Source organism: Anthonomus grandis, chromosome 17 (genome assembly GCF_022605725.1).
Source record: "Anthonomus grandis grandis chromosome 17, icAntGran1.3, whole genome shotgun sequence".
NCBI classification, from domain to species: Eukaryota; Metazoa; Arthropoda; class Insecta; order Coleoptera; family Curculionidae; genus Anthonomus; species Anthonomus grandis.
In genome coordinates, this window is record NC_065562.1 from 17059682 (window position 1) to 17079477 (window position 19796).

The 19796-nt window shown below is 31.1% G+C and overlaps 1 protein-coding gene across 1 annotated transcript; it reads right to left on the reverse strand.

Moving 5' to 3' along the window:
- Positions 1–2501: 2501 nt before the first annotated feature.
- Positions 2502–19725, reverse strand: LOC126746066 (NCK-interacting protein with SH3 domain). Its single transcript, XM_050454162.1, has 8 exons — positions 19559–19725; positions 18985–19492; positions 18652–18858; positions 17718–17913; positions 17354–17660; positions 9246–9467; positions 9013–9185; positions 2502–2957 (listed from the first exon to the last, which is right to left on the reverse strand). The coding sequence occupies exons 1-8, from the start codon at positions 19581–19583 to the stop codon at positions 2769–2771; spliced, it is 1827 nt and encodes a 608-aa protein (XP_050310119.1). The 5' UTR covers positions 19584–19725; the 3' UTR covers positions 2502–2768.
- Between the last annotated feature and the right edge of the window lie 71 nt (positions 19726–19796).

Consider the following 19796-nt stretch of genomic DNA (forward strand, 5'->3'; position numbering starts at 1 on the left):
TTTGGCCTCTTGTGAAATTTTGCTAGGATCATTATTTAGGGAGTTATTAAGGAAATTGTAAATGTGAGGTTAGGTCATGCTAATTTTCTTTTTCGTATAACTCACTAAATATTAATCCTAAGCAAAAATTTTCAAAATGAAAAAAAAATAGTTTTTTGATTATCTACAAGAAAGCCCTTAATGATTTTTTCGTGAAAATTATACAGGAGGAGATATTTAAGAAATAAAGTTAATTTTTGACATAATTCACCCTGTATATATTTTAGTGAAAAAACCTATAGAACATTTCTGATAGGAAATTAAAAAATGCATTTATTTGGCCCCTTGTGAAATTTTGCTAAAATCATTATTTAGCGAGTTATTGAGGAAATTAAAAATTTGAGGTTAGGTCATGCAATTTTTCTCTTTCCTATATCTCGTTAAATATCAATCCTACGCAAAAATATTCAAAATGAAAAATATTTGTATTTTGATTATCTACAAGAAAGCCTATTAGGACTTTGTTAAGAAAAATATACAGGGTGAGATAATCAAGAAACAAAGTTAATTTTTAACATAGCTCACCCTGTATATATTTTAGTAAACAAGCTTGGGTACTGTCCGATAGGAAATACAAAAATACGTTTATTGTGTCTCTTGTAAAAATTTCCTAGGATCATTTTTTAAGGAGTTATTATGGAAATACAAAATTTGAGGTTATGACATACAAGTTTTCTCTTTTCCATAACTCGGTAAATATTATTGATATGCAAAAATTTTAAAAACAAAAAATATTTGTATTTTGAATCTCTATAAAAAAGCTTATAGGGAATTTTTTGTCAAAAATATACAGGGTGAGATATTTAGGAAATAAAGTTAATTTTTGACATAGCTCACCCTGTATATATTTTAGTGAAAAAATCTATAGGACTTTTCTGATAGGAAATTAAAAAATACTTTTATTTGGCCCCTTGTAAAATTTTGCTAGAATCATTATTAAGCGAGTTATTGAGGAAATTAAAAATTTGAGGTTAGGTCATGCAATTTTTCTTTTTCCTATATCTCGTTAAATATCCATCCTACGCAAAAATTTTATGAATGAAAAATATTTGTATTTTGATTCTCCATAAAAAAGCTTGGGAAGTTTTTTTGTCAAAAATATACAGGGTGAGATATTTAAAAAATAAAGTTCATTTTCAAAATAACTCACCCTGTATAGATTTTAGTGAAAAATCTTATAGGACCTTTTTGATAGGAAATAAAAAAATACATTTATTTGATATCTTGTAAAATTTTCCTAAAATCATTTTTTAACGAGTAATTAAAGAATTTAAAAATGTGAGGTAGGTCATGATAATTTTCTTTTACCTATATCTCGTTAAATATCAACCCTACGCAAAAATTTTATGAATGAAAAATATTTGTATTTTGATTCTTCACAAAAAAGCTTGATAAGATTTTTTTGTCAAAAATATACAGGGTGAGATATTTAAAAAATAAAGTTAATTTTCAAAATAACTCACCCTGTATAGATTTTAGTGAAAAATCTTATGGGACCTTTTTGATAGGAAATAAAAAAATACATTTATTTGATATCTTGTAAAATTTTCCTAAAATCATTTTTTAACGAGTTATTAAGGAAATTAAAACTTTGAGGTTAGGTCATGCGATTTTTCTCTTTCCTATAACTCGTTAAATATGAATCCTACGCAAAAAACTGTAGAATGAAAAAAAAATAGTTTTTCAATTCCCAACAAGATCACCCATAAGGATTTTTTGTCAAACATATACAGGGTGACTTATTTAAAAAAATAACTTAAATTCTTAAATATCTCATCCTGTATGTCCCGTTGACCGTGATACACCCCGTACATAAGAACAAACGTGAGCATTTAAACATTATTGCGTATGAATTCCTTACAAAGCTGCTCATCAAAACATTAAAAAACGATATATTGGTTTATTGTCGGTTTTAATTTAGCAATTCGTTCAACAACTGTATAGCGCCAAAAAAATCGTTAAATTTTGTTGAGCAGTGTATAATTAAAAGTAAAACAGCCCATTTTCTGCCTTCTTTCTTATACCTAAAAAGCAGAGCAAAAAAACCCTGCATAGCGAATTTCGCATGCATGTTTAGTTTGTCCTCCCTGTATACTATTCCAGAGGTGTCTTTGCTCCGCTAATAACGTATATATAAATATGACACAACACCATCACAATAAGCGTGTTAATTATTTATAATGTCTTCATAATTTGTTAATAATAAACAAACTAAAAATTATCAAATTCCATGGCATTTTAATTCGTTTTATGCCACAACAGATCCTGTAATAGTTAATTCCATGCTAAATTAAAAAAAAAAAATATATATATATATATACAGGGTGTGCCAATATGGCAGCACAAGCTACACGTACTTTTACAAAAAATTGAAAATCTCTTAATCCAACCCTGTAATTATACTCTTTACCTAGAACGCACACCCTGTATATAACACTATATTCAAACAAAACCATGGTACCTAAAAAAAAATACATAATATATTAAAAATCACTACAATATCACATTGTAAACTAAATGAGTAAAAAAAAATAAAATATATATCACATGACACTTTTCCTCGCTAAAATGGTCCGTATATTATAAGAGTGAGAAAAACGCATTCAAACAACTGACTACGAGTGAGCGAGAGCAACAATCGTATCACAAAACGAACTATATACAAGATTCACATACTGGGTGGAGGAGGGTATTATTCCCATATAGTATGAACCTGATATATGACGTTTTCACTTGAAATACAGCGGAAATTCGGTGAAAATCTCCTTGACCAGATGTTGATCGCGTCTGCTCATGGTGCCCTCCTCACAGAAAATCCGGGTGAAACACTTGAGGATGTCCTCGATGCGATGTCGGTGCTCGTGGTAATTCGTGTTGCGCAACACGAGGCGACAGAGGTTTAAATAGTCGTGGCGTTTCTAGAAAATGGGAGTTTAGTGAACTGAAATCTATCCTTAGAGACTCTTTTATATTTCGGTAAAAGAATTATGAAAATATTACAAGTAGTTCTTAAGTTACCTAAAAAAAAACATGCCTCAACCAAAACTGTTTTAATTCCCAAAATATTTTACCTAGAAACACGCTTTTACCTTTAAATTCATCCTTAGGAATCCCTTAATAATAATGTAAAAGAATTATGAAAATATTGCAAGTGGTTCCCAAGTTATGCCCAAAAATGTCCACTAAGGAATAAAATTGTTGATGTTGCAATATGTTTTTCAAAACTTAAAATTTGGCGGGTCTTGGAACTTGCTCGGTAAAATTGCCTCTAACTCAAGAAGTTTTTGAGGTACAAAAATCGTTTTCATATGAAATTGTTGGGGAAGAGACGCACTTTCTTTGACTAAAACCCTTTTAAGAATATTCCAATTAATTCGTGAAATATTTTTCATAATAGTAAAAAGTTGATAAGAAAATTACTCAAAAAAATGCCGCAACCAAAAATGCCCTAATTTCTTAAATTCTTAACCTAGAAAGACGTTTCTACCCTCAAATCCATCTTCAGGAATCGCTTAATAATTATGTAAAAGAATTATGAAAATATTATTAGTAGTTCAATAGTTATACACAAAAATGTCCACTAAGGAATAACATTGTTGATGTTTTCAAATCTTCAAATTTGGTGGATCTTGGACCTTGCCGGGTAAAATTGCCTCTAACTCAAGAGGTTTTTGAGGTACAAAAATCGATTTTATATAAAATTGTTCGGTAATAAACGCACTTTCTTTGACTAAAATCCTTTTAAAAATATTCCAATTATTTCGTAAAATTTTTTTAAGAATAGTGAAAAATTGATAAAAAAATTACACCAAAAAAATGCCTCAACTAAAAATGCCGTAACTCCGTAAATCCTTGACGTAAAAAGATGTTTTTACCCTCATATCCATCCTCAGGGACTCGATAATAATGACGTAAAAAAATTATTAAAATATTTTCAGTAGTTCTTAAGTTATGCCCAAAAATGTCCACTAAGGAATAACATTGTTGATGTTGCAATATGTTTTTCAAATCTTCTTGGTGGCTCTTGGACCTTGCTGGGTAAAATTGCCTCTAACTCAAGAAGTTTTTGAGGTACAAAAATCGTTTTCATATGAAATTGTTCGGTAATAAACGCACTTTCTTTGACTAAAACCCTTTTGAGAATATTTCAATTAATTCGTGAAATATTCTTCATAACAGTGAAAAGTTGATAAGAAAATTACTCAAAAAAAAAATGCCGCAACCAAAAATGCTCTAACTTCTTAAATCCTTAACCTAGAAAGACGTTTCTACCCCTTAAATCCATCTTCAGCAATCGCTTAATAATTATGTAAAAGAATTATGAAAATATTTTCAGTAGTTCTTAAGTTATGACCAAAAATGTCCACTAAGGAATAAAATTATTGATTTTCCAATATGATTTTCAAATCTTCAAATTTGACGGGTCTTGGACCTTAGTGGGTAAAATTGCCTCTAACTCAAGAAGTTTTTGAGGTACGAAAATCGTTTTCATATGAAATTGTTCGGTAATAAACGCACTTTCTTTGGCTAAAACTCTTTTGAGAATATTCCAAATAATTTGTGAAATATTCTTCATAATAATGAAAAGTTGATAAGAAAATTACTCAAAAAAAAATGCCGCAACCAAAAATGCTCTAACTTCTTAAATCCTTAACCTAGAAAGACGTTTCTACCCTCAAATCCATCTTCAGGAATCGCTTAATAATTATGTAAAAGAATTATGAAAATATTTTCAGTAGTTCCTAAGTTATGACCAAAAATGTCCACTAAGGAATAAAATTGTTGAAGTTGCAATATGTTTTTCAAATCTTCAAATTTGGTGGGTCTTGGACCTTGCTGGGTAAAATTGCCTCTAACTCAACAAGTTTTTGAGGTACAAAAATCGTTTTCATATGAAATTGTTCGGTAATAAACGCACTTTCTTTGGCTAAAACTCTTTTGAGAATACTCCAAATAATTTGTGAAATATTCTTCATAATAATGAAAAGTTGATAAGAAAATTACTCAAAAAAAAATGCCGCAACCAAAAATGCTCTAACTTCTTAAATCCTTAACCTAGAAAGACGTTTCTACCCTCAAATCCATCTTCAGGAATCGCTTAATAATTACGTAAAAGAATTATGAAAATATTTTCAGTAGTTCCTAAGTTATGACCAAAAATGTCCACTAAGGAATAAAATTGTTGAAGTTGCAATATGTTTTTCAAATCTTCAAATTTGGTGGATCTTGGACCTTGCTGGGTAAAATTGCCTCTAACTCAACAAGTTTTTGAGGTACAAAAATCGTTTTCATATGAAATTGTTCGGTAATAAACGCACTTTCTTTGACTAAAACCCTTTTAAGAATATTCCAATTAATTCGTGAAATATTCTTCATAATAGTGAAAAGTTGATAAGAAAATTCCTCAAAAAAAAATGCCGCAACCAAAAATGCTCTAACTTCTTAAATCCTTAACCTAGAAAGACGTTTCTACCCTCAAATCCATCTTCAGGAATCGCTTAATAATTATGTAAAAGAATTATGAAAATATTTTCAGTAGTTCCCAAGTTATGACCAAAAATGTCCACTAAGGAATAAAATTGTTGAAGTTGCAATATGTTTTTCAAATCTTCAAATTTGGCGGGTCTTGGACCTTGCTGGGTAAAACTGCCTCTAACTCAACAAGTTTTTGAGGTACAAAAATCGTTTTCATATGAAATTGTTCGGTAATAAACGCACTTTCTTTGACTAAAACCCTTTTAAGAATATTCCAATTAATTCGTGAAATATTCTTCATAATAGTGAAAAGTTGATAAGAAAATTACTCAAAAAAAAATGCCGCAACCAAAAATGCTCTAACTTCTTAAATCCTTAACCTAGAAAGACGTTTATACCCTCAAATCCATCTTCAGGAATCGCTTAATAATTATGTAAAAGAATTATGAAAATATTTTCAGTAGTTCTTAAGTTATACCCAAAAATGTCCACTAAGGAATAACATTGTTGATGTTGCAATATGTTTTTCCAATCTTCAAATTTGGCGGGTCTTGGACCTTGCTGGGTAAAATTGCCTCTAACTCAAGAAGTTTTTGAGGTACAATAATCGTTTTCATATGAAATTGTTGGGAAAGAGACGCACTTTCTTTGACTAAAACCCTTTTAAGAATATTCCAATTAATTCGTAAAATATTCTTTATAATACTGAAAAGTTGATAAGAAAATTACTCAAAAAAAAATGCCGCAACCAAAAATGCTCTAACTTCTTAAATCCTTAACCTAGAAAGACGTTTCTACCCTCAAATCCATCCTCAGGAAACCCTTAATAATGACGTAAAAGAATTATGAAAATATTACAAGTAGTTCCCAAGTTATGCCCAAAAATGTCCACTAAGGAATAAAATTGTTGAAGTTGCAATATATTTTTCAAATCTTCAAATTTGGTGTATCTTGGACCTTGCTGGGTAAAATCGCCTCTAACTCAAGAGGTTTTTGAGGTACAAAAATCGTTTTCATATGAAATTGTTCGGTAATAAACGCACTTTCTTTGACTAAAACCCTTTTGAGAATATTCCAAATAATTTGTGAAATATTCTTCATAATAGTGAAAAGTTGATAAGAAAATTACTCAAAAAAATGCCGCAACCAAAAATGCTCTAACTTCTTAAATCCTTAACCTAGAAAGACGATTCTACCCTCAAATCCATCCTTATGAATCCCTTAACAATGATGTAAAAGAATTATGAAAATATTTTCAGTAGGTCCTAAGTTATGACCAAAAATGTCCACTAAGGAATAAAATTCTTGAAGTCCAAATATGTTTTTTAAAACTTCAAATTTGGCGGGTCTTGGACCTCGCTCGAAATTGTTCGGTAATAAACGCACTTTCTTTGACTAAAACTCTTTTGAGAATATTCCAATTATTTCGTAAAATATTCTTCATAATAATGAAAAGTTGCTAAGAAAATTACTGAAAAAACAAGCCTTAACCAGAAATGCCATAACTCCTTAAATCTTTAACCTACAGAGACGTTTTTACCCTCAAATCTATCCTCAGGGAATTGTTAATACCGATGTAAAAGAATTATTAAAATATTATAAGTAGTTCTTAAGGTATGCCCAAGAATGTCTGGTAGGGATAAAAAATTGGGCCCCTGGACAAAATTGCCTTTAATTCGAAGTTTTCGAGGTACAAAAATTGTTTTCACATTAAATTGTTCACATTAAACCTCAAATCCATCCTCAGGAATCCCTTAATATTGACGTGAAAGAATTATAAATATATTACAAGTAGTTCCTAAATTATACCCAAAAATGTCAACTAAGGAATAAGATTGTTGATGTTTTCAAATCTTCAAATTTGGTGGATCTTGGACCTTGCCGGGTAAAATTGCCTCTAACTCAAGAGGTTTTTGAGGTACAAAAATCGATTTTATATGAAATTGTTCGGTAATAAACTAACTTTCTTTGGCTAAAACTCTTTTGAGAATATTCCAAATGATTCGTGAAATATTCTTCATAATAATGAAAAGTTCTTCATAATAACCCAAAAAAAATGCCCCAACCAAAAACGCCATAACTCCCTAAATCTTTAACCTACAGAGACGTTTTTACCCTCAAATCCATCCTCAGGAAATTGTTAATAACGATGTAAAAGAATTATTAAAATATTGTAAGTAGTTCTTAAGTTATGCCCAAAAATGTCCACTAAGGAATAAAATTCTTGAAGTTACAATATGTTATTTAAAACTGCAAATTTGGCGGGTTTTAGACTTTACTGGGTAAAGTTGCCTCTAACTCAAGAAGTTTTTGAGGTACAAAAATAATTTTCATATGAAATTGTTCGGTAATAAACGCACTTTCTTTGACTAAAACCCTTTTGAGAATATTTCAATTAATTCGTAAAATATTCTTCATAATAGTGAAAAGTTGATAAGAAAATTACTCAAAAAAAATGCCGCAACCAAAAATGCTCTAACTTCTTAAATCCTTAATCTAGAAAGACGTTTCTACCCTCAAATCCATCTTCAGGAATCGCTTAATCATTATGTAAAAGAATTATGAAAATATTTTCAGTAGTTCTTAAGTTATGACCAAAAATGTCCACTAAGGAATAAAATTATTGATTTTCCAATATCATTTTCAAATCTTCAAATTTGACGGGTCTTGGACCTTAGTGGGCAAAATTGCCTCTAACTCAAGAAGTTTTTGAGGTACAAAAATCGTTTTCATATGAAATTATTCGGTAATAAACGCACTTTCTTTGACTAAAACCCTTTTAAGAAAATTCCAATTAATTCGTGAAATACTCTTCATAATAGTGAAACGTTGATAAGAAAATTACTGAAAAAAAATGCCGCAACCAAAAATGCTATAACTCCTTAAATCTTTAACTTAGAGAGACGTTTTTACCCTCAAATCCATCCTCAGGAACCCCTTAATATATTGATCTGGAAGAATTATGAATATATTGCAAGTAGTTCCTAAATTATGACCAAAAATGTCCACTAAGGAATAAAATTCTTAAAGTCCAAATATGTTTTTTAAAACTTCAAATTTGGCGGGTCTTGGACCTTGCTGGGTAAAGTTGCCTCTAACTCAAGAAGTTTTTGAGGTACAAAAATCGTTTTCATATGAAATTGTTGGGTAAGAAACGCACTTTCTTTGATTAAAACCCTTTTAAGAATATTCCAATTATTTCGTGAAACATACTTAAGAATAATGAAAAATTGATAAGAAAATTACTGAAAAAACATGCCTCAACCAGAAATTCCATAACTCCTTAAATCTTTAACTTAGAGAGACGTTTTTACCCTCAAAATCATCCTCAGGAACTTCTTAATAACGGTGTAAAAGAATTATAGAAATGTTGCAAGTGGTTCCTAAATTAGGCCCCAAAGTGCACCTTGACTTACTTCTTAAGTTATAAACAAATCAATCGGTAAGAAATACTCAAAACGTTCCAGGAATGTTAAACATTCAAACCCTATGACTTACCATATCGCCGGGTGAAATATCCGCGATATTCCTAACTATGATGTCAATAAGCACTTTGGTATCGTTGGTATAAAACAAATCGGCCGTGGTATGTCGACTAAATAAGTCCTTAAACAGTTTTAATAAGGAATGCGGTGGGGCCGGCTGATGGTCGAAAATCCTTATCGGATCCTCTAAAAGCCAAAAAAATTTTTAAAAAAATTAAATTAAATTTTCAAAATTACGCGCAGCACCTTCCCTGTTCAGTAGCAACAAGATTTTCTCGCAGAACGTTTTGGCCGTTTGCCGGTACTCTAAAGCGATCAGCACCGGATTTGTGTTTTCGTCGTCAAATTGTAAATTAAAGGAGATGATCAGGTTTAGGAACAAATCGGGAATTTGCTCGTCCAGGTCCGTATCGGGGGGCGACTCGATGTTATCCAGGATAAACGCCAGGAAATTTTGCCCTAAATATTCTACAATAACAACACTAACGTCAAGTAAAATCGGTATTGTTGTGACGAGTTCATAATGAGCTACTTATTTTGTTTAAAATTCTATCCTATAGGCTCAATTTTATTGAAAAAAAGAGAAAAATAGACTTATTTATGGGAAGTTTTTGGGAAAAAAGCCTCCTTTTCAAGGCTAAATTTTATAGAAGACTAAGGTAAAGTTAAGGTAATTGAAAAAAATATTAACGTCTATTTAGATAGTTATGATTATCTAATTATTAATTTCTATCGAACTATCAATCTTAATCGTAATAATATCAAAACCATACATCAAAGAAGAAAAAAAATTGACTTACTGCAGAGAGAAGAAAGTATTTCACCTTATACAGACCGTTCTATATTTTTTTATGGTGATTATTATTATATTAGAAATAAGTAGTTTTTACATAATAGGTTAAAAGTTCTAAAATTGTACTAATTACTATTACCATTTTCTATATAATTATTAACAATATTTAAAGTTTTGTCAACTTGGGACATTAGTAAAAAGACTATAACAATAACGTCAAAACTTACCAAAAGATCATGAGACTTAAAAGAAATTGTAGAAAGTTTTTCTTAAATGCGTTAAGAATTATTAACGTATAGAAATAAATTATTTAAAATATATTTTGCAAGAGGGTGAGTAGGTGAATTGATGCTACTAACTATAGGTCTTAATAAGGGAACATTTATTTGACGTATTTACGGTAAACCATAAAAATGGGGAGTTATTATAAATCTATCAACATCAGAAAGTTGGTTTTTTATATTTTTTTAGTAAACTATAAATTTGCTTTTCAATTTCTTCTATAGGTAATTTAGAATAATTACAACCATTAATTAATATATTTTTTATAATATTTAAAAGAACAGTAGCATTACCATTTGTCCGCTGGAAGAATTTTAATAGTGTTATCGGATTTAAATGTCCTTTTTTAAGGTCTTAATTCTAAAGTGTTTAATTTTTAATTTCTACCTTTGTCCTAGTTCTAAAATTAGTCTTTCGTTGCGTTTTCTATAGCTAAAATGAATATATTGAATTTAGGTAGAATTATTTGAGTCATTAAGACCTTTAGACAGAAAAAGTTTTTGCGTTTCAGATAAAACTCAATTAAATAAATTATTAACAATTTGATATATAAGTTCATTATTATGTAGAGATTATACAGTAAAAGTTGCGAATAGCGACGTCACTTATTACGACGAAATCTGGGAAGTTTGGTTGGATTTATACGTGACGCAAGTCTAAAAAAGTTTGCCTATAACGACGCCGGTTACAGCGACCGAGTCGCTTTTAGCGTCCTTATGTAAAAGACTTTTCACGTGAAAGGCCGGATATATAGGTGAATCCAATATTGCTATTGCAAGCGACTTAGGCTTATCGCATTCAAGTATTTCTAGAATTTGGAAGAACCGGGATGCAATAAAAAATGCATTTAATGAGAATTTGCTACCAAAGAAGAAACTTAGGTTACCCAGTCATGCAGATATAAATAAAGCATTATTTAACTGGTTTAAAGAAGTACAGGATCGCCAATTAGTGGTCCTATACTACAGGCAAAAGCGGAACATTTCGGCAGGGTACTGAATAAAGGACCGGAATAGACCTGCACAGAAAGTTGGATAAAACGTTTTCGAAAAAGGCATAATGTTGTTTATGGAAAAACTCGTATGCTGTCTTTTATTAATGCAAATAACATCCTTAGTAAGTGTCAGTTCGGTTTTCGCGAGAATACCAATACAAATGATGCTGTATCTTCTTCAGTACTTGTACTCTCATATCAATGGCGGGAGAGTTGCGGCGGCTGTTTTTTGTGATCTGTCAAAAGCTTTTGACTATGTTAGTCATGACATTCTGCTGCTGAAGCTTCACCGCTATGGTTTTAGAGGCTTTCCTCTATCATGGTTTTCTTCATTCCTGCGAGGTCGATGGCAACGGGTTTTGGTTGGGTCAAAATACTCAGAATATAGCTTTATTAGATGGGAAGAGCCTCAGGCCTCAGTCTTAGGCCCAGTTCTATTTTTGCTATACATAAATGATCTGGCTGGTCTCTCTATTCGCGGAGACACTATATTTGCAGATGATTCCACAATATTGTGGCAGGCTTTGGACTCAGATTCTCTCCATAAGATTATCCTGGAGGATTTAGAGATGGTAAAAAGTTGGTGCGACTCTAATTTACTTACATTAAATCCAACAAAAACTAATTTGCTATGTTTTAAATGTAATCTTAAAGATGTTTCGATAGATGGTGATCCAATTCAGATTAACCCTGACAGCAAATTTCTTGGAATTTTAATAGACAATAATCTCAAATTTGACACACATATAAATCTTCTAGCCAAAAAGCTACAATCTGGTTGTTATGCTGTTAGGATTAGTGTACAGGAACTTGGTCCAAAAATTGGCAAGTCCGTTTATTGTTCCCTCTTTGAATCCCACCTTCGCTACGGTATCGCTTTCTGGGGCAGTGCAAGCAGTTACATTATTCAAATGTTGTTTGTTATTCAAAAACGGGCCATTCGATATATATGTGGGGCTAACCCCCGGGATTCATGTCGTCCTCTATTTCACCAAAATAAAATACTAACTCTCCCATGTCTGTAGATTCTTGAGACTGCTTGCATAATCTATAAGTACAGAGAAAGGTTCATGGTCAGGAGTGCTCGGTACCCAAGCAGGAATCAGATGATTTTGCACCTTCCTCGACCTACTTCAGCTTTAACAAAAAAATCAATTTTTTACGACAGTATTTCTATCTTTAATCATCTGCCTATCATTATTAAAAACTTAACTTCGCCTAGGATTTTCAAAAAACATTTAAAGAGATTGCTTGCTGCTTAGACCTATCACTCTGTTGAAGAATTTTTTAATGATATACTTTAAGTGACTGATTATATATTATATAAGATCAATGGTTATGTTTTTGTATGTATGTTCGTATTTTATATTCGTTTCTTAAATATTTCTTTTTTAATTTTAAATTTTATACTTGTAGTTTGTAAGTTTTAATTTTTCTAGCTTTGTTAAAAACATTTTAATGTTATAACAATAAAGCAATATTTGACTTTGACTTTAAAAAATAAGTGGTGAATCTGTTATTGTACCTCCTGAAGTGACAGAAAACTGGCTTAAAACTGTATGGCCTGAAATAGGAAACGGGGATACAAGTGACCAGATTTTTAACGCAGATAAGACAGGTCTGTTCTTCAAAATGCTTCCAGACATGACACTGAAATTTAAAGGCGAAAAGTGCAAGAGAGGAAAAATGTCCAAAGAGAGAATTAGATAGATAATTAATAACAGTAGATAATTGCCCCGCGCACCGAAAAGTGTAAAATTTAAAGAATATTAATCTTCAATTCTTGCCACTCAATACCACATCAGTGCTCCAGCCAGTTGACCAAGGTATCATAAGATTTTTAAAAGTCTATTATAGAGAGTTCCAGTTAATGAATATTATTGAAAATAATCAGTTATCTAAGGAGTCTTCCATTAATATTTTGGACGCAATATCGATGATCTCCAAAGACTGGAATAGGGTATCACAACGAACAATCATTAATTGTTTTAAACATGCCGGATTCCTAGAACAGACACTGGAAACTGCCGACTCTGAAGACGACACACGATACAGAAGATTATGTGCCTCTAGCTGTAATTAAAGAAAACTTTAAATTAACTGACGAATTATGGACTGATTTCATAGATTCTGATAGTTACTTAGACATAAACAGTACTTTAGCAAATTGCAGCGGAGGTGCTTACAATTGAGGAGACCCAAGATCAAGGTGAAAACGGCAGGTCTGGGTATGAAGAAGAATTTAATCAACCATCTATTGAAGAAGCTTTACGAGCAGTGAAGACCCCAAACAGTTTTGTACTATACAATAATGCGAGTGACACAACCAGTTTTATTGAGAAAAAAATTGAATCAATTTACTTTAACTCGCGTTGCAGAAAAACAAACAAAGATAACATATTTTTTACTAAATTAACTACATAATTTTTTTTATATAGTACATACGTACAAAAGTATTTTATGTACTAGGTAGGTTTACCTTACAGTACCTGTATCAGTGTAAATATATTTTTTTTTTATATTGGATTTTTGGTTTTTTGCTTTGTATGTATGTAAAATATATTTATAACATACATAATTAGGTATAGTTCAGTTCAGAGATCTATTAGAATCTTTGATGTGCCGCGAATAGTCCGTGTGCCGGTGTTGCTTGTATTGTCACATGACATGCATGTTTAAATCGCAAAATTTTATGTGGAAAGAGTCATAAAGTAATATTCTAAGCGATATTTAATAATTTTATTAAATAAACAAATGTTTTAAGCATTTTTTTAAGAATTTATACATTTGATTCGTAAAATTTGACTACATGCGCCCACGTACTATTTTGTTAGAAGTCTGACCTGAGTCACAGGCACTCAAGCGTGAAAAGTTGCACAGGTCCGGCCTTCAAATTTATTATTCGGGATTCTTGGGATTAGTTTTATTAAGTTAGAAATTCAGGATAGTTGAAAGGTAGATAATATTTAATTTAAATATAAGTAAGATTTAATTACGTAAAATGAGTTTAATCAAAAATTTTAATTTAATAAGTTTAGTTTTTAGCAGTGGGGTGTTTATAACAAGTGATGAGAGAATAGGTGGTACGAATTACTTAGGCCCATTTATTCTGTGTATTAAGGCATTAAATATTTACTGTTTGACACAAAAGGCTAAAATGTTTTGGTTTGTCTTCAAATTTTATATATTTCCTTTTTTTGGGTATTGAGATTTATTTTTACTTGGTGGTGATTATTAATGGGGATTTTGGCTGCCATATTCAATGTCACTACATTTTAAGTATACTGAATTCTTAAACTACAGTGAGGATACTAAATACTTTTATAAATTTAACCAGTCTTTTGAATCTGGCCCAAAGAGTTAATACAATTTTCTAAATTCTGTTTTTTTGCCTTTGTTGCTGCTATGGATTTCAACTTCATCTCGCACATTAGCATATAGATACTAAAGCATTATTAAAAAACAAAACTTTAAACTTGTTTAATTAATAAAAATAGGGTTTTCTTACTATAGCAAAAAGGGCCTTTTTTCCAGAGAATGAAGGAAGAAGCAGTCTTTATTGTGTCGCTGAAGGGCATATATTGCTGCATGTTGTCAATGAGCCAAAAGATCATATTGGAACGAAATTCGTGATAGGGACTTACTAATTTTTGATCAGTTGACTGTCATTTTCTATAAACCTATTCAATTTTTTTACCCATAAACACTCTATTATTTAAATGTTATTTATGAAAAAACGTTTGAATATTCAAATGTATCAATATCTTTTTGACACATAAGTTTATCTCTATCTAGCTCATAAAGGAATGAGATAAGTATACTTTTATCTCATATAAATGTTGACAAATTATTATGTTTTTACGGGCACTCCTGAAATAAAAATTCTAATTACTTGACTTTTATGAAATGGATTTTAGTAAGTTCTTTAACAAAAACTAAAAAAGCCTTCAGAGTAGTCATAACTCATTCATTTCAAAATTAAATCAATAGAACCCTAAGAAACTAGGGTTCTAACCAGAAACAAATTATTTTGTCTTTTACAGCCACCCCTGGAATAAAAATGCAATTTTCTTGGCTCTTAATAAATCGATTCTAGTCATTTCTTCAAAAAAGAATAAAAAAACCTTTAAAGTAGTTCATAAATCAATAACGGGAAAATTTTGACTGTTAGAACTCAAGGTATAAGTAAGATGCCAATAAGAGACAAATTTTTTCCTTCTGGAATAAAATGTCCATTTTCTTCCGACTTTTAGTTATTAAATTTTAGTTATTTTTATAGAAAAGACTAGGAAAGTCTTCAAAGTAGTCAATAAATCAATAATAACGAAATTTTTACTACTAGAATTCAAGATATTGGCGGGCCAATAAGAGACAAATTATTTTTTTTCTTACAGGCACTCCTGGAACAAAAAATCCAATTTTTTGACTTTTAGTAAAAGCGTTTCTTCAGAAAAGACTAAAAAAGCCTTCAGAGTAGTCCATAAATCAATAATTTCAAAATCTTGACTACTAGAACTCAAGATATTATTGTGTCAATAAGGGACAAATTATATTTATTTTTTACAGGCACTCGTGGAATGAGAAATTCAATTGTCTTGACATTTAATGAATAAATTCCAATCATTTCTTCAGAAACGAGATGGCCATAAACCAATAATTGAAAAAATGTTGATTTTAAAAAATTTAAAATATTGGGGTGCCAATAAGGGACAAATGTTTTTTTTCGCACAGGCATTCCTGGGATGAAATTTCAATGTTCTGAGCTTTTAGCTAGTGGATTTTAGTCATTTCTTTAAAAAAGACTAAAAAAATCTTCAGAATAATCCATAAATCAATAATTGCAAAATTTTGACATTTTTCTTCTTGAAAAAATTACAGTGGTTATTATTAAGTAAGAAAAAAATGTGACTTTTGTTGTAAATTTCTTCGTCAAAAAAATTCCTAGACAAACACGAAATTTGATCCTCAACTGCGACAACAGAGGGAAGTAAGCTGTAAAAAACAAAATTTTAGACTAATTTTCTTAATAAAAACAGTGTTTTTCTTACTAGAGCAAAAAAGGGTTTTTCCCAGAGAATGGTGAAAGAAGTAGTCTTTATTGTGTCATTGAAGGGCAAACAGGGACAGTTATAATACTAAAACAAATCCACAAACACAAATAAAAAAACACACTTCCTCACAGTAAAAACTGCAAAAAATTTAGACGAATACAGGCCAAATTCTAAATTCACCAATTTCATAAAAGGGGAAAAAGGAAAACCAGCGAAACCCATAAAATAATGACCTCACCTGACCTCCCTCCCAACTATTAAAGGTGATAGACCCCTTAAAGATTTTTTTTAAAAATACATCAAAAGTAATACAAAAATAGCCCATAAATTTATTTGGGTACGGCCCCGTAATTCTCAAAATCAGTGGGATAGAGAGAGATACACAATCACTTGCACAGCCTAAAGTAGGAATCGTCAGAACGCAGATGTTTTATCTTTGTTTAATAGACTGGTTAAAAAGAGATGACAAGTCTGTGAGTGCTGGGAGTGTTTAAAATATTTTGTAAGATGCTTGGATTTTAGTCCGCGGTCAATTTTTTGATATTATTTTCTTGTGATATTATTTTCTTTCTAAAAATGGACATTTTCGAAAGAAAAATAAAAAATAGTATAAAACATGCGGTTTTACGTATATTTAAAATGATTTCATAGATAAACTATATAAAATCTTACCATTTAAACATGTATATCATGCGACAATAAATACGACATAGGCGCACGGACTAGTTAGTGCGGCATCTGCGACACATCAAAGATTCTAATAGATCTCTGAATTGGACTTTATGTATGTTATATCCGACTTTCACTGTAGTTGTGAAATTGAATTATTTCTCTTAGTAACGCTTAATTGCTTGTTCTAAGATTTTATGTGTTTTATTATTTTTGTATGATGTGTGTAATCTTAAACATTTCAGTATTAAATTAATATTTTTGCATTTATGTATAAAGGTTAAACTATTTTCACTGTGAGATACACCTTTTCTAAATATCTAGAAAAAAAAAAGTCTATTATACCTCAAATACTCAAGTAAATTATTGTATCTAAGATTGGACTCAGATTAAATTAAATATAACGAGAGGTGCCGTTAAAGATTCAAATTCATATTTCTTTTAAATACGCTAATAAGTCTATTTTCTTCATCTTTTCAATAATTCAGACAGTATTTCCTAAATTGATTTTCACTATAACAGTGACCTAATACCCAACAAAATAACTAACGTTTTTAGGACTAACCTAGATTTGTAACGGGCATAGATTCCCCCATTGAAAACACCATGGTCAACAGCAAAGAGGAATAATTAAGTTTGGGAATGTTCCGTGGATTCGCCATCATATCCCTGGCTAATTCACCGGGCAGCACCGAATTCAGCATGATACTAATAACGGTTTTATCTAAACTGCATAACACCCCGAAGGCTTGCAGTAATAATTGCCTAATCGACCACCTGACCTCCATCTGATAATACTGGATCAGGGTGGTTATCACGTGATACTGATCGGACGATATCACGTGACGTGATATGCTTGTGTCCGCGTTGGACTGAAAATCGAAGGGAATCTTAAGTTGTCTTTAATTGAGTAATTTTGAAAGACTCACCAGTATAGATATAAGTTCGGTGATGTATTCTTTAATAACGATTTCGTCCTCGTGCAACATCCAGCTGCGCTGCTGCGAATCCTCCTTGCAACTGGTCAGTTCGTTGAAGATGATTTTTAAGCGACTCGCGTCGTGGGTTTGTTCGATTTGTCCATCGTCTACGACCAGGCACGACTGGGAGTGTGATAAAATTGTGCTAAAGGGAAGATTTTGATGTACATTGACAAAAACAAAACCTTAACTTTCCATACCAAATCAATTTTAATAGAAGCATATGGTACCGAGCAAAAGTGGACAAACAGTATTTATTTAATAAAAAGCCAGAGTGGTTGACTATTGCCCATAAATAAAGCCTCACATATGTATAATAATGATATTATATAATAAATTAAAAGTGGGTTTCTTATTCTATACAATTTATTTCATTTAATACAAATGAGTGCTCTGTTGAACAACACTTATAAAAGATGTCCTGACTGTCCGATCAGTCACCTTGAGGAAAGTGCCGGTTTTAGCTGGTTTACTTACTTACTGTAATAAACCCTACACATAGAAACTAGAGAATCTTAATTATTAACATTATTAAACATTTACAGATGTGTATTCCAACTGAGATAATAATTAATAGAAATGTATGATTGAATTGATTAAAAATAATTAATGAATTTCATTATTATACCTTGGCTGTTAGGTACATTATGTGACATGTTTTCAAAAGTATTTACTTCAAATTTTTGGTACTATTAGAATTGTATCTCTACAATCCCTTTTAATGTTGACACATTATAAATAACACTATGAAATTCTAGCTGCTTAATTTGCCAACTTAACCTAACAAATTGAAATTTTTACCCACTTTTCAACCTAGTTTTCTCCCTAATAAGTCTGATAAATTATATACAATAACCATAAAATAAGAATCATTCTAATGTACCTTAAATATGGAAAAATTGATGCTGGTAAAAGCTCATGTAATCCCTGAATCACTGTCTCAACGGCAATCCTGGACATTTCATGTGATAAATTCGTGTTAATCCTGACACTCTCTACTAAATCATATACTGACTGTGCGGTTATCACTGGTGTTACTGACGAGCAATTCATATCAGATGATTTTTTAGATGATTCATATTGTTCAGATCTAAAAAATGAAATTATTTGACTGTGCAATTTTTCACATAAATGTAATTTATTATATATTTCTATATATATTGGATTCCATTAATAATAATATTAAATAAGTTAATATGAAGAAAAAACTACAAACCTTTTGGCATCATAGATTTCAGACTTAACCTCCTCGTGAATGTTCTCGATACTCTTCTGAATACTCTCCATGCTTTTCGTCACCGGCTTAATGGGTTCCTCTATAGAATGCGATCGGTAACTCTTAAATTTGACATCTCCCTCAAACCTTTCCTCGTTATTAATTGTGTTTTGACGTTCCGGTATTTGTTCCACCTGTTTCCTCAGTTCCTTCAAACGTACTATAATGTCATTCCTCTTTTCCACTGCCATAATTTCGTTGTCTTTCCTCTTAATGTTCTCCAAGGCGTTCTCTAAAAATTTCACATAAAACGTGGGACTGACCGTGACAGTTTCTACATAGTTGGATGGAATGTAACCCAGGTCGCCCCTTTCGTTTATCACTTCCCACCAGTTTTTGTGTTTCGTGTTCGTCTGCTGTAAGATGAAGAAGTCGTTCGCTTTAAAGCTAATTGTTTTCGCGTAGGTGGCCTTAAAGTCGTATAAACTGTGCAGCATATCTAAGTCACCTTAAAAATAGATGTAAAACCGGTTAAAGTACCCCTTTAATAAGGGTGGTGTAGCCTTTCACTTACCCATGACTGAAGCCGAGTCTGACATAGTATTGAATAATGCGTGTTTCCTATTAAATAACTTGTCCTAAATAAATGTTTCTTTTTTGTATAATTGTTGTTTAAAAGCGAAAGTTTTGAAAATTAATGTCACTGTCACACCTACTTTTTGTTTATATTTTTTTTTTGTTTTTAAACGGTTGACAGCTGTCATAAGTGTCATGTGTGAAAGTAGAGCCACGTTGCCAAATAACCACCGGTA

What these genes read in the sequence shown, in the direction of transcription:
- LOC126746066 (XM_050454162.1), bottom strand. Translation starts at nt 19,583, where the DNA reads ATGTCAGACTCGGCTTCAGTCATGG. An exon ending in TCAATTTTTCCATATTTAAG is followed by an intron (nt 17,914 to 18,651) that starts GTACATTAGAAT and finishes TCTTCCCTTTAG; the next exon opens with CACAATTTTATCACACTCCC. An exon ending in CCGAACTTATATCTATACTG is followed by an intron (nt 17,661 to 17,717) that starts GTGAGTCTTTCA and finishes TTCGATTTTCAG; the next exon opens with TCCAACGCGGACACAAGCAT.